The sequence below is a fragment of the Cataglyphis hispanica genome, chromosome 8 (assembly GCF_021464435.1).
Source record: "Cataglyphis hispanica isolate Lineage 1 chromosome 8, ULB_Chis1_1.0, whole genome shotgun sequence".
Taxonomy (NCBI): domain Eukaryota; kingdom Metazoa; phylum Arthropoda; class Insecta; order Hymenoptera; family Formicidae; genus Cataglyphis; species Cataglyphis hispanica.
Genome location: NC_065961.1, coordinates 3,713,822 through 3,739,613, shown reverse-complemented (window position 1 = coordinate 3,739,613; position 25,792 = coordinate 3,713,822). Strand labels below are relative to the sequence as shown.

General features: G+C 43.6%; 2 protein-coding genes across 6 annotated transcripts in view; one reads left to right on the top strand and one right to left on the bottom strand.

Annotated features, from left to right (window-relative positions):
- Positions 1–25,792, bottom strand: part of LOC126851270 (uncharacterized) — a 132,121-nt gene that overhangs the window by 4,781 nt on the left and 101,548 nt on the right. For 3 of the 5 annotated variants that reach the window (XM_050595019.1, XM_050595020.1, XM_050595021.1), the window contains one exon: positions 278–2,335. In XM_050595019.1, coding sequence (XP_050450976.1) covers positions 278–2,335 — 2,058 coding nt within the window. Of the gene's footprint in view, positions 1–277; positions 2,336–11,976; positions 12,107–16,404; positions 16,541–25,792 lie in introns of those variants that run through there. The other 2 variants (XM_050595022.1, XM_050595023.1) reach the window with 2 other exon arrangements.
- Positions 14,328–25,792, top strand: part of LOC126851272 (atrophin-1-like) — a 106,950-nt gene continuing 95,485 nt past the window's right edge. The window contains 1 exon segment of the mRNA XM_050595025.1: positions 14,328–16,535. Within this exon segment, the coding sequence (XP_050450982.1) occupies positions 16,330–16,535 (206 nt within the window). The 5' untranslated portion in view covers positions 14,328–16,329.

Below are 25,792 nucleotides of genomic sequence, written 5' to 3'. Positions count from 1 at the left end.
TATATATTTTCACTCGCACATTGATCGTATTCATTTTTATATTTGCCATGTTTATAGTGACTTACAAAATGAATCGAGTATTATTTAGAAAATATCAAAGTTATTGTTTAAAAAATTGTACTATATCACAAAAATATATAATTTAAAAATATAGATATATGGAATTTTTTATATATATATATATTTATTCTTTGCTCTTTCTTCTCATATTGAAAAAAGTTTTATGATATTTTGAAAACATGAACGAGTAACTATATAATAATCAAATATTGCTCACCTTGTCATTTCTATTCTTAACAAATTTGTGATCCTCCGAGGACAGTCTCCAAATATCCCTGCCCTTCTTCTTGTACGTGACTGCACTCGTTTTGTCTTGTTGGTTTACAAATTTTGTGTCCTCCTCATCTGAACACGAATCGTGAAGAGAAGTATTCCTACTAATCGCCGTATAAATATCCGGTGTTTCGCGATACTTGTAACACGTGCTTTCCAATGTCTCGTGCTCATCATCATAATATTTTTCACCTTTCGCTGAACCATCACTAACGATCTTCCGTGCCAGTAGCAGCGCGCTATCAAATTCGTTATCGCATTCCTCAATGAAGGATACCGATCGGCGCCAAGATGAATGTATCATATCCACACCGCTGTCATTATTTTCCGATTTCCAACTCTCATTCATGTTTATTTTCAGAGAGGACGACGCTACCGGAGAATCATAATTGACACATTCATGGAAAACACACTGGTAAGCCGTTTCCGTTCTGTCGACAAATTGGCAATCGATGGAATATTTATTTAATCGTCTTTTACGACGCCTTCGTTTCACATTAATGTGAATAAATGATTCCGCCAGATCGAATGATTGTTTCGACTCCTGGGAGGATATTTCACCATTGTTGAGCCCGCCGTTGTCCTCCAATTCGACCCAATCATACTCCATGGAAATATCCCGATTAAGTTCCTTAACACCTGGCTTTTCGCCCGGGCTATCGGCGAAAATCGTGAAACCCTGAATATTTTCGACGTCCTTCGCAATTTCCGCGCTACGTATGTGCGCCTGAATATCTCGCATAATCGCGGTGGCTGTGCTCTTTAAATTCCTCTTACACGCGCAGGCAGCATTCGTAAAATTGTAAGAATGTCGCCGCGCATTACAATCGCAACTTCCCTGTACAATTTTTGCGGTATCACGCGTGTCAACAGCGAAGCCGCCTCTCGCATCTGATTTGCATTCCGGAGAGTTTTCCTCCAAATCGCAGGAATTTCGCGACAACTTGCAATCATTATTCGTTATGGAATTTCCAGATTCTTTCTTCTGTCGCATCAATTTCTTTCTTCTTTTCTTTAGAGTCTTCAAATGATTCTCGCTGCTTCTTAAATAACGACCCTTTTTTCTCGATGATCTCCTTCCGGTACTACCTAAAGTATTTCCGTTCCTAACGGATGTACGCGTATTAATTTCTCGCGGAACGCGTTCGGCAAATTTCGCAAAATTCATGCTTCGCGTGTTATAAATATCCCAATTCGACGTTGTATCGAAATCGTCGTCCTCGGTATTATTCTCGTCTATGCGCAAGACATTTAAAAAGTAATCGGGATATTCCGACAATTCCGTCCGATTCTGCGACTTTTTCTTTTGACAATTCGACGTGTAGAATCTGGAATATCCGGCACTGGAATAATCAATCTGAACGATCTCGTCCGAGCTCGTCTCCGATGTTGCTCGACAAACTCTTTCGTCTTCGTCGGCCGATCCGTAACTTCCGGACAAATGTTCGCGATTCTCGTCCTCATTGCGATCGGTCCACCGAGCGTGAAGTTGCGTCAACGAAAACTTGTTCTCCGATAATCCTATCGGGCCACCATTTGATACCACAAGATTTTCGCGTCGGGATCCTGCCGACGACGTGGCTCCCTTGATTGAAAGATTCGTCGTCGCGTCACTGATATCCCAACGCGCGCTATCTGCGTTTGGTTTCCTTTGCCGTTTCGTCGACCATCTCTTCCTCTTGCTTCGTTTTCGGATGAACTTTCTCGAAGTGATTCGCGTAATTCGCGCCGGGTCGATGAACGGCCAGGAGCCACCGAAGATACTCGCGGACGAACGATCGGATACGACATCCTCGCAATGATTCGTCTCGAAATCGGAGGACTTTGGCGTGTTCTTCGTGGTACGCAGAAAATCCAAGTCCAAGTAACTTGCGATAGTGATATCCTTCAGAGATGATTTCTGAAGGAGACCCAGCTCTATGGCGCAGACTATCGACCAAGCGCTCACTACTTTATGCGACCTTGATGACTTCCTCTTAATGCGATCTGATTCTTCATACTTCTAGAATTTGCAAATAAAAATCGTAATATTAAAAAAAGATTCCACTTATTTTCACATCTATGATAATTTAAATGATAATTTTGAGAGATAATAATATTAAAAATCTTCCAAACTCTCTTCTCCCTTGATATTAAAAAGAAATAATTATAAAGTCATGTCAAAAAATATCATAAATATTATAAGTTTATATTAATTAACGCGTCAAAGTCTTTTATTAATAATATTAATATATTCTTTGCCGTTTTGAATGTATAATTACTTTATATACATACATAATATATAATTATATATTTATTATCTCCTAAATACATATATTATTTGTCCGCGATATATACATGATTGTATGTGATCGTTATATGTGCCATCTTTAAAATTATTTATCAAAAAAAAAAAATCTTATCTTGAAATTAAAAACATGCACGTATCGTTCGTGGCGTTATTAAAAATGATTGAGTGATTGTCGCGAGAATATGCAGGGCGCGCAGAATTGCATCGAGCGAGGCAACACACCGTCCGAAGCGGGAGGAACGCGCGCGGACTCTCCATAATCCGGGGTGTTTGCTTATTTCGTAATTACGAGAGTAAAGTGTATAAAGAAAATGTATTGGACGCGCGCCGCGCATCCGTGAGCAGATTTCCCATGGGTGAGCGTAACTCGAAACATTGACAGAGCCGCGTCGCCGTGGCAAGTGGAAAGTTTCGCGTCGTGTACATATTATACATACATACATATATGTAAGCGCGCAAAAATCTTGCCTCAAAGAAAAACAAATTAAAGTCGTGGGACGGCTTGATTAAAATTAAACCCACCTTCCTCTCCATTCCTCCCCCCTCCCCCCCCCGCGCCGAGCGTTGTCGCCGCGGTAAACACACGGTTTTCATATTACCGCGCCATGTGTCGAAGAGTAGTCTCTCGAAAGAGAGACTAGTACTCTCGGCGACGAGTATGCTCTTGATCGCGACGTAATATCACGCACATACGGCAGCAGACATATACACGCACAAGCGCGCATACACGCATTACATTTATATCCTCGCTCGTAGAGCTGCACGCACTTTCGTATACTTGTGGCATGCGTACACTTCTCTCTCCCTCTCTCTTTCTCCCTCTCTCTTTCTCTCTCTCTCTCTCTCTCTCGTAATACTTGCCGGAAGTCTACGAGGATCTGAATTAAGTATAAAGTCATAAGAAATGTAGATGCGCTACAAAATGAACGTCCGTTTGCAAAGCCGGCGCGGCGACGTTTGTCTCATTCGTCGACAGTGCATTTTAGCGCATTAATCGTCACGATGCAGCGACGAGAGTAACGCAAAAATGCACGTGCGACTTGAAATCTTTTATGCCTTTAGATAAAAAATTAAGCGTAACTTAAATGCGCTTAATTATATCTGTGAAGGAAAAAAGAATCAGTAGCGAATGTTTTGGCAATTATGCACTTTTCTGGATTTTTTCTTTTTTTATTTTTTGCCGAGGCGGAGAGAGGAGTCGACTCTATATCATTCGAAGAATCCGACGTAAATATTTGATCCGTTAAAAATGGGAAGTTGTACATATTCGACGTATACGCAATTCTCTACGTCTATATCATCGCAAAGTCAAGATAAAAAGACTCTTACATCGGTCGAGACAAGAAAAGAAACCAAACAATTTGCGTAAGGCATACATATAAATGTTTCAATATCCACGACGATGTAGCGTTTCCCCTTGAAACCGCCTTTTACTCCACCCTACTATTCTACGCTAATTGCAGCATGTCCGCGCTCTCCAACATCTTATTTCAAATAAAAATCGATGGAATAAAATATAAGCGAGCCTGGGAAAATCGTTCCCGGTCTCGCAGTTGTTGCTGAATCGCACGATAATTATCGCTTATAAAAAATTTCGGTTATTACGCCGTGAACGAAAATTCGCGTCGACGATCGTGGAATATTTTCGGCGGCGTGATGAGAAATCCTCGACAAAGATATTGCTTAAGCGACATGCGAGTCGCAAACTACGACCCGCATCCGAATCACTCTTTAAATAGCGATCGGTCTCGGCTTCGGGAAGAGACGCGTAAAAGAAAGAGAAACGAGAGAGGACACGTGCTACACGTGACGCCTTTAAAACGTGCTGCCAGGTATTGCGACACACGGTCGACCTGTTGAATGGGGGACTCGTCATTAGCAGTTTTACGTAAACAAAATTAGTAAGCTGTTTGTCGTCCGATTGTACGTTATTTAACAGTGGCGTTAATTTCCGAACGATGTGTCAGATAACACAGATTGGGCAATCTAGCCTTTAACCGGTTTAGCGCACCACAAAATATTATAGAAATATGTATGAGATTTCGTATTCGCGCAACTGTTTTCATATTCATATATTTTCTATATTTGTGGTCCGCTATTTATATTTGTCTCTCATATTCGCAATTCTATTAAAAATTATTTGCTCTTTTAATGTATGTATATAACTGTTATTTCACTATATTTCTACTATTTGATATGTTTAGAAAATAAACTATTCTGTTTTCTAAATTTCGAATAACATTACCCCCTTTTGCTAAAGCTTTCATTCTTTTATAGTAATTAAATATTTATAAATCCTATACTCCATGGTAAGTAATTTTTATCTTCTTTCAATGTAAATAATTCTGTAATATCTTCATATCTACACTGTTTTTCTGTTAATTGTCGAGCCACGTTCGTAATTACAGTATCTTCAAGAAAAATTTCAAGGAGCGCTAAATTGACCTAATCGGCTTTCGGATTGTCAGAAATTCTTGGCTACGGAGACAGCCGCGAGGGCGATTAATGACCGGCGACGAGTACAATCGAGATTCGAATCGCCTCTTAAATAGCCTAGCGGAGGGTTGGCGCAGGCGTGAAAAATAAAAAAGAATCTAACAAAGAGGGTGGATGGGCGATACGTACATGTGTGTGTGTGTGTGTGCACACGCGTACACGATTTAAACGTGGCGCCTCCAAAGGCATTTCTCGAGGTCGTTTCGCTCCGACGGGGTCGACCTGATGAATGGAAACGTCGGTATTATTGTGTTTACACGTGGGACACACGGGTGCCTCTCTCGCCACACTTGGCGTGGAAACATTCCATTCATAAAGCGTTCCGCGCGTTCCTCTCACCGTCACACATACGCGACCGCGTACACACGCACACACATAATCGGAGAAGGGTGCACGACCCCTCTGCCTACCGCGCGGGGGTTGACACCAGTGACGTATTCTGAATTTCGTTGCCGCCGCGAGGGGTTGCCTCGTCCCGCGCCGAGATAACGTCGCGCGGAAGAGATTCTCTCTCAGCTCGGTAATAATACCCACCCTCGAAAATAATTCCTCGCTCCATTACGCGAGAAAACGGAGATTCCCGCGCGCTGAGATTCGTCTCCTTCCACACTCGCGCGTCTAATGACGGGGGAAGTTTGATGATCGCAAATTTTCGCCTACTGTCGCGCGATCCAAGTTTCTCATGTCCTGGGGTATCCTCTTAACTATTTAATTTGTTTTTAGATATCGAATCTGTTTGCGGTGATTTTTGTGTGTATACGAAAAATGGCATAAGTGCAAAATATATTTCTTCTCTATTTATATTTCGATACTTCTAGTCACATATTCGATTATATTCCTTATCCCTTCCATTTATTTTTCCTGAGACATATAATAAATATCATTACTCATGATACTTTTGACTATTCACGTCTTAATTTTTTAAAATATTTACGATTGCAACATGTATGTCTAAATATTTTATTGCGCATAAAAATCTTTTTATAGAATTATTACTTAACCAGGAATAGAAGAATATATATACGAAACGCGAGATGGAAGGGTGTGAAATTCTGATGGGTGGGATGGGTGAGGCAGGCACAACACCCTTCCACGTTACTCGTAACACATCGCGGTAATTTATAACGACAGGTGTTCCCGGTCTGCCTTCCCCGCCTGCCCCTCTCGCCAACATCTACCGGGAAAGGGCGTCAACCATAACGCCGCCAGCTCTCGCTGCCGGTGGCAGCAAAAGAATGCTCTTTTTCGCCGCGTGCCTCTCAAGGTCTTTAAACTGAATGGTCACGCGCGATCCCGTCGTTTTTTCGCTTTTTTTACCGCACCACGTCGACGTGCATCGACGCGCGATGTCAAAGGCGATCACGATGCAACACGGGTTCCATCCAATCGGTCGTAGTGAGACTCAACCAGGATTGTTCCGTGAATTTTCATATATATTTGAATATTCACAAAGTATATAATGTCTGAAACATATTCATCGAACAAATATATATATATATATATATATATATATATATATATATATATATATATGTATAATTGCAATATTTATACAGAATGTAATTTGAATAAAATTTACAATATACATTTTAAATTTTAATATGGAAAAGTGTCGTAGATTTTCTTTCAATGTTTTAAATATTAATGAAATGCAATTCGAGTATTTAAGCAATTCGCTCTTTCAAATATTCATTGAGTAGAATCCCAAGATTTCAACAAAGAATTCTATAACATATTTACATTTAATATATTTCTTATAAAATTTGATTATTCAAGAGCGCCCAGTGTATTTAATCTTATAATAGAAATGTAATTTCGATCTTTATTAGAATTTATGGGACGCGAAATTTTTCAGAGATCCGAAAAATAATTTATATAAAATCTTACACACATGCCTTTAACTGGCCACTTAAAGCACGTTGCGTATATAACGTTCGTAATATCAGCTGAAGATGATTCGCGGCGCAAAGCTACATCTCGTGCCACGATTCTCCCGTGTTTACATCGTGCCAGCTGATATGAATGGACTAGTAGCAGCGGCGACGACGGCGTACGTATTTGTGCATTCGGTCTCATGACGACTTTCCGTATAAATTGAAACTTCTCGAGGGTGCCTCGTCGTTGCGGGGAGAAGGAAGAAACGAGACGGAGATCGCGAACGGAGCGAGGAAGGATGAGAGAACGGATGAGAGAGAAGGTACGAGGTACGAGAGATAGAGACCGAGAAGAGGGTGAGGCAGATCAGAGAAGGGTGGAAAGCCGCGAAGCTGGGTCAGTTCCGTTTAGTACGAGCCAAGCTGCAATTCCGTTTAGATCTGTCGTAGTCTTCGCGCGTCACTTGCGAGAGATCGCTCAAACGGAAGTTTCAAGAAAAAAATGCTGATAAAATTGAAATTGAAATCTCTCTAAATGAGCAAACACAAAAAAGAATTTTCGATACACAAAAAAAATAATAATAAATATATTCATATAATAAATAAATATATTCATATAATAAATAAATTGCCAAAAAAATATATATTTAAATTAAATACAAACCCCCTACAATTCTTTCTAAGACGAGACAGATCCTTACGAGGTATTAAAATCGAGTAGCACGAGTATCGCGGAGAGAATGATGTTTTATCATCATAAGTTTAATTATTTCGTGTGACACTTCTTCATTAGGAAGCTCTAATAAAAGCGCATATATACTCGTGGTAGAACACATTTGTTTTTATTAATAATGCATTTCGGCGGTGGCGGCTTTACGTACAAATATTTTTCTCCACTCAGGCGTGTCAAATATATCATTCTAATACCTACTCTTGGCACAATTAAGAGTATATGACATCGATATTATCCCGTATGTTAATTTCATTCGATTCGAAAAAAAAAAATAATGAAAACTTTCTAACACAACAATTTGAAGTATTTGCATTATTTTAGACCGTTCGCTGCATATCCACGAAAATGCAATATTGCATGTCGTCCGCCTTTGGTTTCGAATCATCGCGCGACCCACGGGATGATCTATGTGAAGGAACGAATTGTAGAAACTCCCCTCATCCCCCCTTCGTGTACGTGCTTTTTCTCCTCGCAATCGAGAAAAATCCTACCATGACTGGGAGAGAAATGCGGGTGGATGCGGGGAAGGTGTCAGGAACGAAGCGTGGGTGACTGGCAGGCAGTGCACACGAGAACAATCTGCACTACCACAATCATGTGAAACCGACCGCGCCATGTCCCGGCTCCCGTTTCCATCCCAGAGAAAACGCACGTTCGCGGTTCGCGCTCTTGGTCAGTGGTGTGCTCGTAAAGGACGGCTCGCATTCCGCTTTTTTTTCTCACCGCCGAATTAAGGGGGTAGCTGAGGTTTTAATCTGAGAGAGAGAGAGAGAGAGAGAGAGAGAGCGCGTGCGCTGACGTTATCAAAAGTGCAAGCTATATCTCCGTCTCAGATCAGGTTCAATTCTTTATTTCGTTGTGTTATTATTCGCCTTTATCCTTTTATTTATCACACATTCGGGGCTGCGCTAGGAGCGATAAAGACGATAATACACTTGAGATGTCTTTTTAAAGTCAACATCTCGAACCTCCTGCGTCCCATTTCGCTCTCTTCGTGCTCGATATACGCGGTGCTCCTAGTCAAACGAACTAAAAAAAAAACGCTTGAAATAGAATGGAGATGTAATTTTTTTTCAATGGCAAAATTATCTCGGGAAACACTAATCATATACTGGATGCATACTATTATCATATATATATATATATATATATATATATATATATATATATATATTCATATTATTGTGTACTGTAACATGTATTATACCGATAATTGAATGATTAGGTGACATTGTATTCGAGATAAACGAGATACGATTATCAAATCATGATAATATTCTATTCTATTTAATTTCAATTAATTTTCAACCTGCAAAATTTTGTCAGTACCTTCTACTAGTTCGCACAGTCCATCATTAAAAGGAGCTGCGATTGGTCAGGGACACCTCCCGTATGTAACAGACTCTATATATGTGTGCGGATGTATATATATATATATATATATATATATATATATACATCCGCACACATATATAGAGTCTGTTACATATATATATATATATATATATATATATATATATATATATATACATCCACACACATATATAGTCTGTTACATATATATATATATATATATATATATATATATATATATATATATATACACACACACACACACACATACATACATACATACATACATACACATACACACATATCTATGTGCATTCAGGCGCGTACGGTGCACGCACTATCCTATGTACACGTGCGATTTACCCCAGGAGATTCATACATAGTTTTACGTATATATAAGCGAGAGAGAAGCGTTTGTTGAACCGTGCAAATCTTCTGCTCGATGCACCAACACGAACAAGGTTCACGCGCGCAACAGCCCTCTTTCTCTCCTTCTCTGTTTCTCTCTCTCTCTCTCTCTCATCCTATGCATCTCGTTGCATACTGCTCTTCGTCTCTTGCCCATTAGGGGAACCTACGTAACCCTCTAACACTAACTCGACCGAACAACGTATTTTCCTGTCTTCCTCTCACATGCGCTCGTACATGGACAAGCACACACTTCTCTCTCTCTCTCTCTCTCTTTCTCGGCCTAACGACGGGACTTATACGCGCCTTAGGTACGCACAGTCGCACAACCCACAAGTATTCCCATCTCCCTTTCTCTTTATAACAGGCTCTGTTCTTTCTCCCTCTCTCTCTCTGTCTCTATCTCTTTTTCTCTAACCGCCTCTATTAAGCGTGTGCGCACACGAACGCATTTTTCTCTCTCTTCGTTCTCGTCGTCTCCGTTTAACCGAACGCGCTTATAGCATGTTTCATGCTTTCTGTCTCTCTCTTTCTCTCATCTATTCTCATCACGCTCTTTCTCCCTTCATCTCGCTCGAATACTATCGGATACGCTCGGAGCCTCTCACATATACTCCTATACCTCCTAACCGTCCCCACCGACCCCTCTCTTGTCCTTATCTCCGTCCTTGGCTGTCGTGCATGCACGCATATCGCCTATCTTCGTCGATCGCCAGTGTATACTCGCGAGCTTACCCTCTCTTTGTGTGAGCACACGGATACCGCGCGCGCGCGCGCGCGAGAGAGAGACGTGGCAAGAGGGGCAGGAAGGATGATGGGGCGAGAGGATGGCAGAAGGAAAAAGGAAGAGAGAAAGAGAGAGAAAGAGAGAGAAGGAAAAAGCGAGGGAGGCGGAGGAGAGAGGGCTCCGACTCGCCTGACGCACCATGGGCTTTTCTTGTATTCTATTGATTTTTCCAAAAGTTCGTGGTGGGGGTCTCTCTGGCAGTCTGTAGTGCGCGAGCTTGACGGCCCAGTGAGTGTGTGTGTACAGGCGTGTGTGTGTGTGTGTGTGTGTGTGTGTGTGTGTGTGTGCGCGAGAGCTTCGACGATATATCTCGCTGCCTTCGTTCCACCGATATAATCTCTCTTTCTCTCGCGCTGGTCTTATCTCCTCCCCACCTTCCCTCCAGATTTTCTCTTTCTTTCTCTCTCTCCTTCTCTTTGCGAAAGCGATCCTCGTCCGATTCGCATCGTCCTTCTCGTGCTCGTTCTATACACCCGGTAGATCTCTCTCGATCCCTTTCTCTTCTCCCACGCATGAACGTCTCCCTCTCCTTCTCCCTAACCGTTATGTCTCCCTCTCACTCGTTCGCCCTCCCCTTCATCCTCTCGTTCCCTTCTCTCGTGGCAGCCTGGCAGCGCGCACACGCACACGACACATGGAAGAATCGCTTCGGCAGGAGCGTGTCAAGAGGTTTTGGCTTTGACACCTTTGAAAGGGAGAAACGAGCGCGTTTCGCCCGGCGTGCAGAATCTCGCCACGACTTTTCGAAATCTGTCAACGAAATTTAACGCGACAGGCGGAATCTGGCATGCAAATTCTCGTGTCACTCGATGCAAAATAATCGAACAGTCAACGTCTAACAAAGATAACAAAACGATGACTAATAACTTTGCTCGAAGCTACATCATACGCTATAGCCTTCAATCCTTATACGTATGCATTTATCTGTTCTGAGAAAGACAATTGTTGCGTCAGATAAAAAGATATATAAAAATCACGAAATGCGATTTGTAATACATTACAGATGTAGTACAAAAAAAAGTAAGATGCGAAAAACGTAGCGGATATATTATTTCGGCCAAGGAGAGCAGAATCTTCATAAAAATTTAACAAACCTCGCTGAAAAACACGATGTTCATTCTGCTTAGCTAAACTTTTTACACTCGCTGTGCTTGAAACGAAACAGGTATATGCACGCGTCAAGTCGCGGGGAGAGGAGAGAGCGAAAACAAACGTGAAAAACTCCACAGCAGCCGCAAAGAACGTTTTTGTTTAGGACGGAGAGGAGGAAGCGGGACAAAACAACCAGATTTCGCAAGATGCCGTTTATCAAAAATATCGCGAGGCGTTTTGTAAAAAAGCCGCTTCCTCTCGGGCGCAACGTAAAAAAGAGCGCTCCGAGAGACGCATAAACGTCTCGTCGCATCTCTCCGTCCGCCCCTGGTTTTCCACCCACCCGTCCACCGACAGGGTCACCGCATGCACCCACACCCTGTCGTATACGACACGCGCGCGCAACCGACATACACACACACACATACACACACACACTTCCAACAAGCGCGTTCTCTCGGTTCCTCTCTCTTTCTCTCTATCTCTCTCTCTTTCTCTCTCGCAACATATCCTCGTGATCGCGCAGATTGCACACATCGCGCACAACACACGCATATATACGCATACGTACACACAGTCACACATATTTTTACACTGTACATATACGTACGCAGGTATACATGCTCACGCATACGCGCAAATGGCGAGCGGCACACTATGGCGGGCGACGGTCGTGCATCCAAGCAAAGCGGAATATAGGCGGACCGGTGTCGGCCAGGGCGAAGAGCGGCGGACACGACGACGATGACTGCGCGATCGATAATTCGAATCGATTAATAATAAGACCAAGCGTGGAGAAGGAGGAGGAGGAGGAGGGGGAGAAGGCGCGGGAAAAGCGCGCGCGAGATCGATCGCGTGACCGCGAGAGCTGGACCGCCCGATATTTTCGTGGCCTTTACTTCTTCCTTTTTTCTTTTTTTTTCCTCTCCCCGCTCGCCGAGCGCGCGCGCGTACGTACACCGGGTTTATTTTGGGTTACACGGGGTACCCGTCGTGTTGCCGCGAAACGGAATCGGAAATCAACTTTGAGAGAATAATAATTTACACAACTCGTTTTCTCGCGAGCGGAATCGATCGACGCAATCGACGACGACGACGACGACGACGACAATGACAACGACAACAATGACGATGAATCGCGTCGCGATAGACGACCCCGACCATGATTAATATCGCGCTCGTTAATTGTTTATCGGCACATCGCCGAGATTATATATACGGCGAAGGATAACGAAAGCGTAGGGCAAATATAGATTTCATTTATATATACATAAGAATATATTCAGTAACCTACTGATAACGATGAATCTGCTCGTTTTAGTCGCACATGTTGTATTTAGTTTCCCCTTTTCTCTTCCAAGCTTCAATATACGCTTATCTCAATTAATTAATTAGCATCAATAGAAAATTCAAGATCAAACTTGAGCTCTTTTTGCGCAACGTTATTCGATAATTGTTTGGATGAGACAATGAGACTCTGCTGTCACGTGACTATTATTTTACAATTCTGTCAAAATCATTGCATTACGAAAAAAAAAAATCTTTTTTTAGAATTAAATCCAAAAAGTTTTAGAAAGGATAAGTAAAATAGGCAATATACTATATATTAGACTGTATATCGCTGTTCCATTTTGGAATAAATTTTAGTAAGCTCCGCACATTGTCGTAAATCGCTTTCATAAATCGACTCTCGAGAAACCGGCCAACTTCCGAATGTTTCTGCTAAATATCGACACCCGAAGTAGCAGCATCATTGATATAATTTCGCGACTCGAAGCCTTGGAATACGTTGACCTCGCAAAGTATTTTCAGTAAACGGAGTTAAGAATGCATTATCCGAATCCAAACTCGTCGTCAACTATCTGTAATATTTACAGCATTCTTTATATAAGTATAAGAGCCTCCCCACTCGATGTACCATACTTGTCGTAAACTTTCCGCCGCGGTAACTGTCCGTAACTTTACACATATAGTTGAGCCGAGCTGAATCGAGCGAGCCAAGTGTGCCTAACTAAGAATCGTTCCATTATACATCACAGACAGTAGTAATGTATTTCGGAAGGCATGAAATGCCGTATTTACGGCCACGCTGCTGTCAGCACCGTCAGTGGATTACGGAACACGGCGTAAGACGTATCGACGATGTTACCCGACGACGACGACGACGACGACGACGACGGCGACGAAGACGACGAAGGCGACGGGGATCTAAAAAAAGATCACCTACGTAAATATGTGAGCGCCAGAGTCCGTCTCCTTGTCACATCTTCAAGAATTTGCCGTTGCGACATCCTCTCGCAAATACAATCCCGCCGCTCGCGCGCTCATTTGCATAATGTCCTCGGACCATAGGTGGAAAGGACGTACGACCCGCGCTGTAAATTCGGCCAGTCTTCGTGGCTGCTGCGCGTACAGAGTGACCGTTACACGTCTCTCTCTCCCTCTTCCCTCCCCCCTCTCTCTCTCTCTCTCTCTCTGTCTCTCTCGCGATGGTGCCTTATCGCCGATGCGGCCGATGTAGCCGCAGGTCGGTTGGCCGAGTAACGATCGCGCTACGATCGATCTATCTCAATCGATCGTCGTGGCGCGTGCCCCGATTTACTATTGATTGCCGGCGATCGATTAGCCCTGTCGAGCTTCGACGGCTATCCTTGGTCACGGACGCGGGACGAGGACAGCCGTAAAAGAAGACAAAAATGGAGGATGGAAGGAACGAGATGCACAGGCGGCAAAAGAAGAAGAAGACAGAGATCAGAGGACGGTGTGGAGGAGGTCGAGTCGGACGGACAAAAGACGGAGAGATACGGAATGAGTGCGACGATCGAACCATCGAGCGAGATAGAAGTCGAAATGCATATGCGTGCGATAGAGCAGATACTGGAAGGAACAGGAAGGATTCGAAGTGCAAGGACATGGGAGAGGACAGAGATACGGAAGAGAGAAGATCGAGAGAGTCGCGAAGTAGCGAAGGACAGACTGCGCCGGATCAGCCGCCGTCGCCGCTTCCACCGCTTCCACCGCTGCTGTTGCCGTCGCCGTGAGGCTTCGAACCCGAACGTAATCGAGCATCGTCGAGCAACGGCGGAAACGTACGAGCGGTGCGGTTCGAGCGACCGAGCGAGCGATACGGCCGAGCAGTGCGGTGCCGACTCTTGCTGCCGCGGTTGCAGATTCCGCGGTGTGTGTGTGCGCGCGTGTTTACACGACGAGAGAGAGAGAGAGAGAAGAAAGAGGGAGAGCTTGCGCCGCGGAGGCCAGGAGAGCAGAAGGGAAAGAAAAAGAGAAAGGGCAGAGAGAAAGAGAAACGCGAAAAAAAAAGCGACGAGAAGGCCAACTCCTGCGAGGCACGGTGCGTGAGCGTGCAACTACTCCTCCTCTATCGAGCACGTCCCTCTCGAGGAGGATCGCGCAACACCGTGAGTACATACGTACGCCTCGCTCGTGACGTATCACGAGGCACCGCGAGTTGACGAAGCCTATAGTACCGAGGAGGGACCGACGGAGAAGACGCGCGCGTCGCACGACGCGGCCGGCACGTACACGCCACGCCGAGCGGTAAGCGCGCCAGCCGCTATCGCGCGGCTGCCCTTAACGGGGCGTGGGTGGGCACCACCATACCGCATCGGGCACCGACGACGGTGGTGCGGCGAGACGGCGGATGGTGCGCGTAATTCAAAAGGTGCGCGCGGCGGTCGCGACGAGAACATGACAGACGACGCGGAGTGCGCGATTTCGAGGCGGCACCGCGTCGCGACCGAAGGGACAATAATATAAACGCGGCGAGACAAGGAGAATACGCGAGGAGAGAAACTCTTCCTTCGAAAAAGAAAGTTCCCAAACGGAGTACATATATCCGCGCGGCCAGTGATCCCGTGTGTGGCTCGCGTGTTGCGCGTCCAACGGTGAGTGTGTGTGAGTGCAAGAGGACCAGGCCGCGCGCGCGAGTGGACTCCGGGTGAAGAGAAAGAGAGAGAGAGAGAGAAATAGCGAGAGAAGAACTAGAGAGAGACTTTCGCGGCTTCCGGCCTGTCGGCGCGGAAGCGATCCGACTAGCGATTTCACGAGGAGAGGATGCTGGTAACGACGTCGCCGACGGTCGTTACAAAGAGGATAACGATGTCGACCTCGCGAGGTCTCGACTGAGTCGCGCCAAGAGCCGCGTCGCGGCCGACGTCGTCGCGACGGTGGCATCGACGAGCGTCGTATCGTCGTCGTCATCATCGTGCTTGCTTGTCGCGATTAAACGTTAGGTGTCAACGTTGACCGACGTTGAGAAGCGCGAGAGAAGTCACGCTCGGCGATTGCCGACGGTGCGTTTCACGTCACCGTCGAGGAGTCACCGCGAGAGAAAGTCCGTCGGGCTTGAGCGGAGGTCTCAGTTGCGGAGTCACAGTTCTGTCACGGTAGTCTCCGTTGACGAAACACCATGAGCGAGAGCGTGTCCGAGCAACCGCGATGACTGTACTCCGATTATTCCGTCGCTAAAGACTGGATATCGCATCCTGTGACTGTTTCGCGATTCTAGCAATTGTCCGCGGGAGACAGAGCGGAGGATATTATTTGCCGGAGAGTTGTGGTAAGACTCTCTCGGCGAGGAGGAGATCCTCCACGATTATTTCGCAATCATCGTAATCAACGTGTTCGGACGAGGACTTTACTCGGAATCATCCGTAATTCTAATAATCGCCTTCTCGAAGCCCGGGTATCGATCCCGGGCCGGATAACGTGGAGCGCGCGGTGACGCTCACAAAGAGCTTTTGTCGTCTCGGAAGATCGCGTTACGTAAAAGGATTACTCACAACCCGTCCCTACTCGTGCGAAGAGCGGACCTCGAAAAGGTGCGTCTCTCGGCGACTAATCGAGATCCGAAGGTTGGGGAGCGACGTCGAGCGACGTCGCGACGACGCCGGCCGACGGCGGGGCCGCTTCCCCTAGATACGCATCGACGAACAACACAGCCGGGATGCAGGTGGCAACGCTGTTCAGGGAGAGCGCTACCCTGCTGGGCGCCTCTAGCCTGGACCCCCCGCAGACTCACCATCATCAGGGTATGCATCAGCCGCAGCAGCAGCAGCAACAGCAGCAGCAACACCAGCAGATGCAGCAGCAGCAGCAACACGCCACCGACATGCACCTCGTCGGCCACCACATGCAGCACCACTACAAGATGTAAGTATCCTCCTCTCTGCCGTTCTTTTCGAGCACTGATCGACGTGGCCGGCCACTCGCGCTCCACGCTTCGAAAGTGTTCGATCTTCGAAGCCGAGAGAGCCACTTTGGCGGTTACGAGCGGCCAGTCAAGGTACACCGCCTTCAAGTTGCCGACTTTACGAACGCGAGACTATAGTTTTCAAGATTTTTGGGTCTTTAAAAGCGAGAAGCTATACGATCGCTATGCTAAAATCTATCTCGACGAGTAAAAAAGTTACTTTAATTTCTTTCTCGGGTATCGTTTGCGTTTCTTCGGAGACTTACGAGAAAAGTACAAGACGTTAATGTACTTACATCACGAAAAAGTGCGAGATTAATAATAGCTCTCAACGAGCTTGATACAAATGTTTGTTAATTTCCGCGTTAATATGTAAATCGATTAAAAGAGTGGCGATGATTTAGAAAAAAAAATTCAAAGAAAGAGCTTCTGAGAGAGCTTATGCGAGAGTCGTTTACCTTGAATACAAATTAGAGAATTTAAAAAGGAAGATCGTAGTTGCCTGAGATGCCTTCAATATTTTGCTTTTGTTGGAGGATCGAATAATAATGCAGGCAATTTCGCAACCGGTTGCTTCAATTGTTGCAGAAACCAGGCGGTTTTTGCGGTCAAAATACACAGCGTATAACCCATTTCGCTTTTTTTTTGCTACCGGATAGATGCCACTAAACGGCAAACTATATTCGCACACCAAACTAAACGGCAAATGTTATATTTGCCGAACTCCGAAATCCGTAAAACCCATCTCCGAGAGACGACCTTGACGGCTTCTTACGCGCAAATCTTCGCGTTAACTTCGACTGACGGCGATAATTTAGCAGATGTATATGCACATTTTCCACTGCATTCCTAGATAAGATTCTTGTCGCGAAACGACGTTATCTCAAGCACGAATATCGCTTCTTATCGAATACAACGATGAAGTTCTCAAACTATGAACTTTCAAACTATAGACTCCCCTTTAAGTAATAACCTTCACTGAATAGTACAAGGAACGTATATGCGTTTAAATCACAGAAAAAAAAATCGATGAAGAAAAATGTCAATGTAGAAAGACTTCGCGATGGATTCTCGGACTCTCTTCCTTATTTCTCTTTGACTTTCGATCCGAATGAGTCTCGTGGCGCCGTTAAAAATATTTATTTGCGTTTGTTGTTGTATCGACACATTAACCTTTTAAACGATGCCGTGTCGGGGACGCTCTACCGCCATTCATATTTGTTTTTATCCGCGCGCGCGCGCGCACGGAAATATCATCTAATGGAAACGGTTGGACGCAATACGATTTTATGAGCCACATGTTCCCGCAATATACGCGGACAATGCGATACAATACGGCGACTTGGATCAGCAGGTGAATTCCGGGCGCGACAAGAGAATCTCTTTCTCCGTCTTTCTCTTTTTCTCTCTCGCCGACAAGAGCGAAAAATTGTTCTTGCCCGTTCCTTTTTCAATATCTCTTGTTTTATGAATGGGATAAGGGAGAAAAAGGAGGAAAGCATGCGGCGGATTTACACGATGTGCCACGGCAGGAAGCTGCCAGACTTTATAAATGGTGGCCTCAAGTGGCGTTAAGTGGAAGAAGTCGCGCGCCAATGGTTACGATAAGAGAGAGGCAGAGAGAAAATCGCGAGAATCGAACGTCATCTCGCGCCGTTGCTCTTCGTCGATTTCATCGCGTCAAACACGGGACGAATTTTTAAATAATTTCTCGTACGCCGTATGAGAGATATCTGGCAAGAGTAAGTTAAGATAAGAATTCTTAATCAACAAACTCATACATATCGTTCCAAATTACCGAATCGACGTCTCGCTCGAATGAGATACTCGTCGAGAATTTACGAATATTTTTCTGCAATATATCAGCCGTTTACTTGGAAAGTGGCATGCCGTCTAAAAATCTTATTCGAGAACGTATTATGCAAATTCAATAAGTTACAAAATTAAATTGACGATAGATATTTGTAAACTGCCAGGCGCTGCCAAGGTTCCGAGAGAGAAGACCGGTCTATGACTGTACGAAACATTTCTTTTCGAAAGCATCGGCGTCCGCCGAGCGGACTGATAAGCATGCAAAGTCGACGTATCGCGAGCAAGGGTCATTTCTTTTCCGAGACATCGATGAGTCAGTCGGGAAGACAGAAATAACGCGCTCGGCGCGTGGTAACGCGGATAAAAAAAAGCAGGAGAGCGCGCGATAACAGGCGCGAACGCACAGAACGTATCGTTCGTTTCACTTCAATTTTAAAATACGGAGGGACGATCTATCATCCTTGAAAATTGGAGTAAAAGCTCCGCTCTCCCCTTCCCCCCCCCTCCTCCTATCTCTCTCTCTCTCTCTTTTTTTTAGTCAGTATTTACAGCGTTTCTGTCGGTACATGATACATTAAAACAAGCCATCGAACGCATGATAAATCGGACATTTTACATTACGCCGTTCCTAGTGTCACCGGTGTCTCTCCAGAGAAAAAAAGGAGACAAATTTTGATAACGCGTAGCGTTTGATAACGACAGCTATTGTATTGGCGAGGGTCATTGATGAGAATTTGTGATCAAATGATTAAAGTCGCTCCGAGAAGAAATTTGCATTTCTTTAAACGAGAAATAATATCCACGATAATGAGATTGTGCATTACTGATACAATTGTTGCATCTAACACGAGCAATTATAAATAAATTTGTTTTCAAACAGTATACTTGAGCTTTCTATGTTTTAATCCTTCCTCATAGGCGACGGCTTTTAGGCCGGTTGCAAATTATTGCCCCTCTTCTAACTTTTGAATAGATACGCAAATAAACGCATATAAATGAGTATTCTTTTGTGCTCTCTCTCTCTCTCTCTCTCTCTCTCTCTCAGTAAAGGCAGCTCGCTCGGAAATATTACCATCGATTACATCACATGTCTTTTATAACATCACGTCTCATTAAAATTTTGATTATATCTCTCGATCTAATCGCCATATAATTTATTTTCAAAAGTATTCAAAAGCAAGGTAGATGAAAACTACAGAGATTTTACCGCGAGTATCCGCGAAAAGGAAAATCATATGGACTTTCATTGAGACGCGAATGGGTCGGAGCGAGCGTCGCGAGAGAATGTTCGCTAGAGTCGCGGGCGCGTCGTGTGTTGCGAGTCCCAAACGAAATTTTACGTAACATGTAAATGCGCTCGTCCTGAATGCGGTCGCGTTCAGTGTCTCTCTCTCTCTCCCCCCCCCTCTTTCGCTCTCCTTTCCTTTCTCTCTCGCGTCGCCTCTCTCGTCTCTTTTTATTGCCGAAGCGGCGCTTACGAAACCAGTTTCGACGTAGGTCGGCGGCTCTCTCGACTTGGCCGACAAATTTTTTTTTCTACCGCGAGAAAGAGCGAGGAGACCCGCCAAGTTCACAAATATTATCACGTTGTCGCTAAAATGGCTCTCTTTCTCTCGTAACGAAATCGCCCGCGAATATCGCGCCACGTCGCGACCCGGGGTCGAGGGATAGGAGGCTGGAGCTTCGGAGAGCTCCTTTACGAATTTCGTCACGCGCGCTGAAGGGACGCGCCGCCGGCTGGGCTCTGAATTTGTATTCGTTGCGCAAGGTCCGGTCGCGCCCTCGTTCCTTAAACAGTATAATTTTGCGGAATCTCGTCTCCCGCGGTCGCGGGAATACTCTTTCCCTTCCTTTCTCTCTCTCTCTCTTTCTTTGTCTCCTCTCCGTCGCGAGGTAATCGTTCGGGCGGATTAAATCGCCGAGATATCGCCAATGTATTGATAAACCCGTGGCAGAGAAACATTTGTTTGCCGAGGTCGCAGAAAGCTGTCGAGAATACAAAGTTTTGCGAATCTTTTGCGAAAATCAAATTACGGTCCATCCCCCTCGTCGCGAATATTTAATTCTCAATTCTCGTGGAATTAAATTTTGAGAGTAAGAGATTATAACTAAAACGGCCGACGCTGACTTCCGATGACACACAAACGATTTCGTAAGGTTTTGCGTGGGCTGATTGATACGCCAATTCGACGGATATTCGCCTCCGCGGTTTTTCAATTATCGCAAACAGTATCGCACGTGGCATAAAGACATATAATTCGATTAGCGATATTATGACGTCTCGATGAAATGGCTTAATACAATTTCCATGTAGAACGCGGAGCGTGTCTGACAGTACGATAATTAAAGCGCGCGTTGCTTTATCGTTATCAGGGAAACGTTCCCTTGACTCTGGCCGGCTACTGAAAATTAGTCTCCAGCTAAACTCGATTATCGCGCGATCGGGAATATCGATAGATTTGTTAAACGCTTGCCGCGCGATAAAATGCATAATTCGATCAGCGCGCACGTGCGCGAAATGTATTTAGCAAGCATAGGCGAAAAGCGATTTTTTAATTATTTAATAGAAAATACGTCATCTTAAAATAAGAAATAAAATATGAAAATGAAAAAAAAAACAATTCCAGCACATCGCTCAAATCTGTTTCATTCCGAACGAGCCAATGCTTCTTACAATTAGTTACGTAGCGAAACAAAAATCTAATATGCGAATAAGAATTAATAAAGGAGGGAGGACCTGCGTGATACACTCTACATCGAAAGTTTTAATTACATCAATTTGAATGACTAATAAAACGGACTGTTCACATCTTTTTCAATCCTTCCGTCGCCGAAATTAGATTCGTGGCATGCTGTGATTAGTATTTAATTGCAAAGTTCTGCGAGAGCGATGCTTGCAAATTTTATCACGTTTCGCCGAGGAACGCGAATACATTTGCATTCGTCGCGACCGCCGTCGGGTCCGTTCGCGCTCGCAATCCTTAAATTGCGAAATGTAATCAATGGGTAGAATCCGTAAACCTACGTTTCGTGACGTACGCGCATTCAATAAACAAATACTTCCATCAGGTGATATATGCTTGACATATAAATGTCAAGAATAACGAAAAAAACAGTTTCATCTATGCGTTAATCCTCATGCACTCAAACTTAATTTCCTAATCAGATTAATGCTAGTTTAATCGCGATTCGTGCAATAAAAATATGATCTTGTATTTATCGCAGAGAAGAGGAGATATGCATTTTCGAATATTATGTAATTTAATCGTCCTTGCCGCGTCATTAAATTATGTTAACGATCTCGATGAAAATAGTCAAGCGACCGTCACGAGTCATCGATAAATGGTCCATTAAATGTAATTCATTAGCCGCTTTATCCTCCAGTGATGCTTCCTCCACTATTTGTTAAAGTGTGCGCCTGCGTGTATCATTTCATAGGCAACATACTTTCATGATGCAACCACTTTAGGATTTAAGAAGGTTATCGTCGCGAGAGCGCTCCATTTTTGCGATGAAATTGACGTAAATGACATGCCGTGCCGCGAATCGTCACACGAGGCGATAGCGCGAGAGGAGCAACAAGATTGCGCGCGGATTCTATCTTTATCGAAATGTCGATGGCAAACTAGTCTATAAAAGTTGCATCCGGAACTCTTCCGAAAACCGCCGGCCGCGGGGAAAGATCGTGATCCCCCGGAATCAAGTTTCATTTCGCGTACTTTCTTACTCCTCGTTGAAAGTCCGCGTGCTTTTTCTCAACGAGTTCGCGCCACGTGTCGTTCACAATGTGGCGCGCATTTTTCATCGGGACGTCGTCGTCTAGTTACTCTAGTTTCCGAGAACGGCAAAGTCTTGACGCGGAGCGCAAGATTCTCTTTTACAATCTTCTCACGGAGCAACAGCGACGATAGTTGAGATATAAAATGATATGCAAGCGTCGAAAAAAGAAGGGAACTTTGAGTAAAAGCTGAAGGATAAAATTCTAATATCTGAAATCATAAGCGATGGGGATAAAAAAGTTATCAGTGCTAAATGAGTTAAAAAATTTATATACACGAAAAAAGGTGAAAAATATTTTCTGCATTTTCAATCTATGATTCTTGTTAAATATAGTTGGATATAACTGATATAGGTCGATACCGGCGATTATATATGCTAATCATTGGAAGTGATCATTAATATAAAAAAAAAAAAAAAACCGATAGTGGTGTTTTTTGACATTGAAGCTGCATGTTATCTGACTATGTAGATTAGCAACGCTAATCTACGCTGGAAAGCAAAGATTAAAAACGTATCTCTTCTCCGCGATTTTAATAAATTTCAAAATGGACAAATAAAGTGAAAAAAATATCTTTTTAAATTCAAATAAAAAGGCTATCCAAATTTCTAGTCCAAAATTTTTATTTAAAATTATGAAAAGTGCTTGCACTCTTCGTATTGCCTACACATACAAGAGAAATGATTATGTAATGCGCATATTTTTTCATAATTCTTCCATGAAATCGTGCGATATAGAAAAATAATTTTAAATTTTTTTTTCAAAAATAGCTTAAGGTAAAAAAAAATAACAGCTCTCGAAACTCTTTCGACTTTATCGTATCAATTTCTATCAGTGCCGACACCTAAATAGCGTTCCGCAGTCAGGATGCAGAGACGAGAGCGGAGGGTGTATTTGATGTATAGAAGAGTCTCCGGAGAATTGAAGCCAAACCCGCAAGAAGTTTGGACCAGACTTGAGGGCGCCAATAGGTCAAGGCTATCTGAGACGCTACCGATGTGTATACATACACACACATACACATACACATCTACATTAGCGCGATCTACCCGTTTTCCAACAAATTCATTACGAAGCTCCTTGGAGGATACTTGAAGATTAACGACGAAGATAACCCGGTGGCTCCGTGGAACGCGCATTCGTCACCGCGTTTTTCAAACTTTCTCGTCGTTTGTTCTCTCGCAACCGGAAAGAAGAACGTTCGATTTTTCGGCGTCGCTTCGGATAAAAGGGAGAAAGAGAGAGAGAGAGAAGGAAGACGAACGTATATGCATAGCGAACTGACGTCGTCGTCGTCGTCGGCGTCGTCGATGCGGTTGCGAGGATGAAAGTAGGCGGGGAGAGCGAGTACGGAGCAAGGACGAATCCTTTACCGCGATGACAGGCTTCGCTTTCCGCCTCCTTTCGATCCCTGCACCATCATCACAGTGTCGGTTGGCAGGATCACGCTCCTCTCCGTGCCGCTCCGTTGCCAATCGCGTCGGGATGGATGCAAAATAGCGTCGGGTTTTGCAAAATTCTCGAACACGCCTCGCGCAAAACGACGAGAAATAAAAAATTCCATTTACATGGATAATTACCTGACGCGTTTCACGCCTTCTCGAGCTGATCAAATGCGAAGCCTACAATTTTCACAGAGGCTTTCGAACTTCTTCTTCGGTCTTTACCAGGCTTATGTAATTTGCCATATACAACCCATCATCATTCTTAATCATTGTTACGTTAAGTAACCAGCATTTTTGCTGTCAAACGACAATGCATGCGCGCGCGCGCGCGCCTATGGAGGATTAATCGTTATCTTATTTTTCTCGAGCTATAGGTACTAATACGATAATATTGCGTTGCAGTTTGAGAAGGTCCGTTCTAAACACATAGCGGAAGCTATATTTATCGCTCAATCTTATTAATAATCAGTAATAATAGTTGCTAACATGCCTTGTAATTCTATATAATTATCGCGTGATCCCCTTTTGATAAATCTAGACTCATGATTTATATCGGATATCTGTTATCATTTAAAATAATAATGCGGCATACATCAAGGTATCGAGTAATATAATGAATGTTTTGTAAAGATTTAGAACCATTAATGAAGAACCGGTTTTACGCTCTTCGACAAAGTGCAAATTCTTTCATGATACGTCAGTCGATATGTCGCAACGACAAATCCCGACAGCGTGTTATTGTAAATCCGACTATGAAAACAGCCAGTGCCCGTCGAGTAACTCGACTGTCAACGATTTTACCGTTCGGACTGACATATTTGAGTTGCCGTAATGTAGGTAGCGGAACGAAATATCCGAACGAAATTGTCGGTTCTGGAGAATTCAATCGATATGTAATTGGCGATGTACGCGGCGATCGCGTGGTATTTCCTTGGCAAGACAAAAGCAAACGCGCAACAATAGCACAAAGCTGGCGGCGACAATACAGAATATCGAGCGACGATTGCCTCGTAAAGAATGCTCGAGGAACATAAAACTCCGCGAGAAAAGTTTAACTCGTTATAAGAGAGAAACGTGTGTGCGTTTTAATCCAGAAGCATAAGGGAGGACCAGAATAAACAATTCTTATAATAATTCACGCCGATAATTCGTGTAATACATGGAGAAAATTTTACAGTTACAAATTGAATAAAAAATATATTCTTTCTTACAACATTTATTGTAAGAAGTTCGAATATAATATTAGAATATTTATTATTATAAAGATTGTGTAAATTATGTATTTATTTTGTTGTGTGTTAACAATTTGTATTTGCTTGTACAAAATATTTAAATAATTACAATACTCCATTGTAAAACATAATACGTATATAATATTAGTGAATAAAAATATTGTGATTTCTCTTATATATTGGTATGTTTCACGATTATAAAAATTATAATATAATTTTCACTGTAATATTTTCTCCGTATAGATTTTGAAGATATTATACGCACAAAATAAAATAGATTAAAATTTTTTTTTTAAACACAATATTCATGAAATAATTTTTAAAAAAGTCTAAATTATATATATTCTAAAAAAATTTTTCAACTTATATCAGCTTTATATTGGTAAATAACGTTTCGATTTTTCATAAGTAATACATCAGGCTTCGACAAATTCGATAGTCTTTTTTTTTTCATTTTGCATGGAAAAGAAAAAAAATTCATTCAAAGCAGAAGATGATACGAAAGAAACGGGCAAACATGTAAACGAAAAAAACACATGGCGCACACGACATGGGCGTTTCGTCGCAAATAATATCGTATGTGGAAGAAACGAAAGGTGGGACGCAGGTATGGATGATCTCTTCGGTTACGAGGATCGTGGCTAAGAGACGCGAATGGAAATACGAGCGAGGAGAACGTAAACACGCGGCCACGTGTCGCAGATAAATCGTGCCACGCCGATAAATCGACCTTATCAATAAGATCGTCGAGACCTCCCAGCGCTTTCTCTCTTTTTCCTTCTCTCTTCTCTTGCTCTCCATCCCGCCGACGTAGTTATTCATGTATTCCAAACTTACGGAATACATGAATAACCTACGAAAGTTATACTCAGGTATTCGCGCGAATCGTCTTCGATGATGCCCCAGGTAAGATCCGCGGCGACGGCGTTTAGCGCATCTCAAAAAAAGCG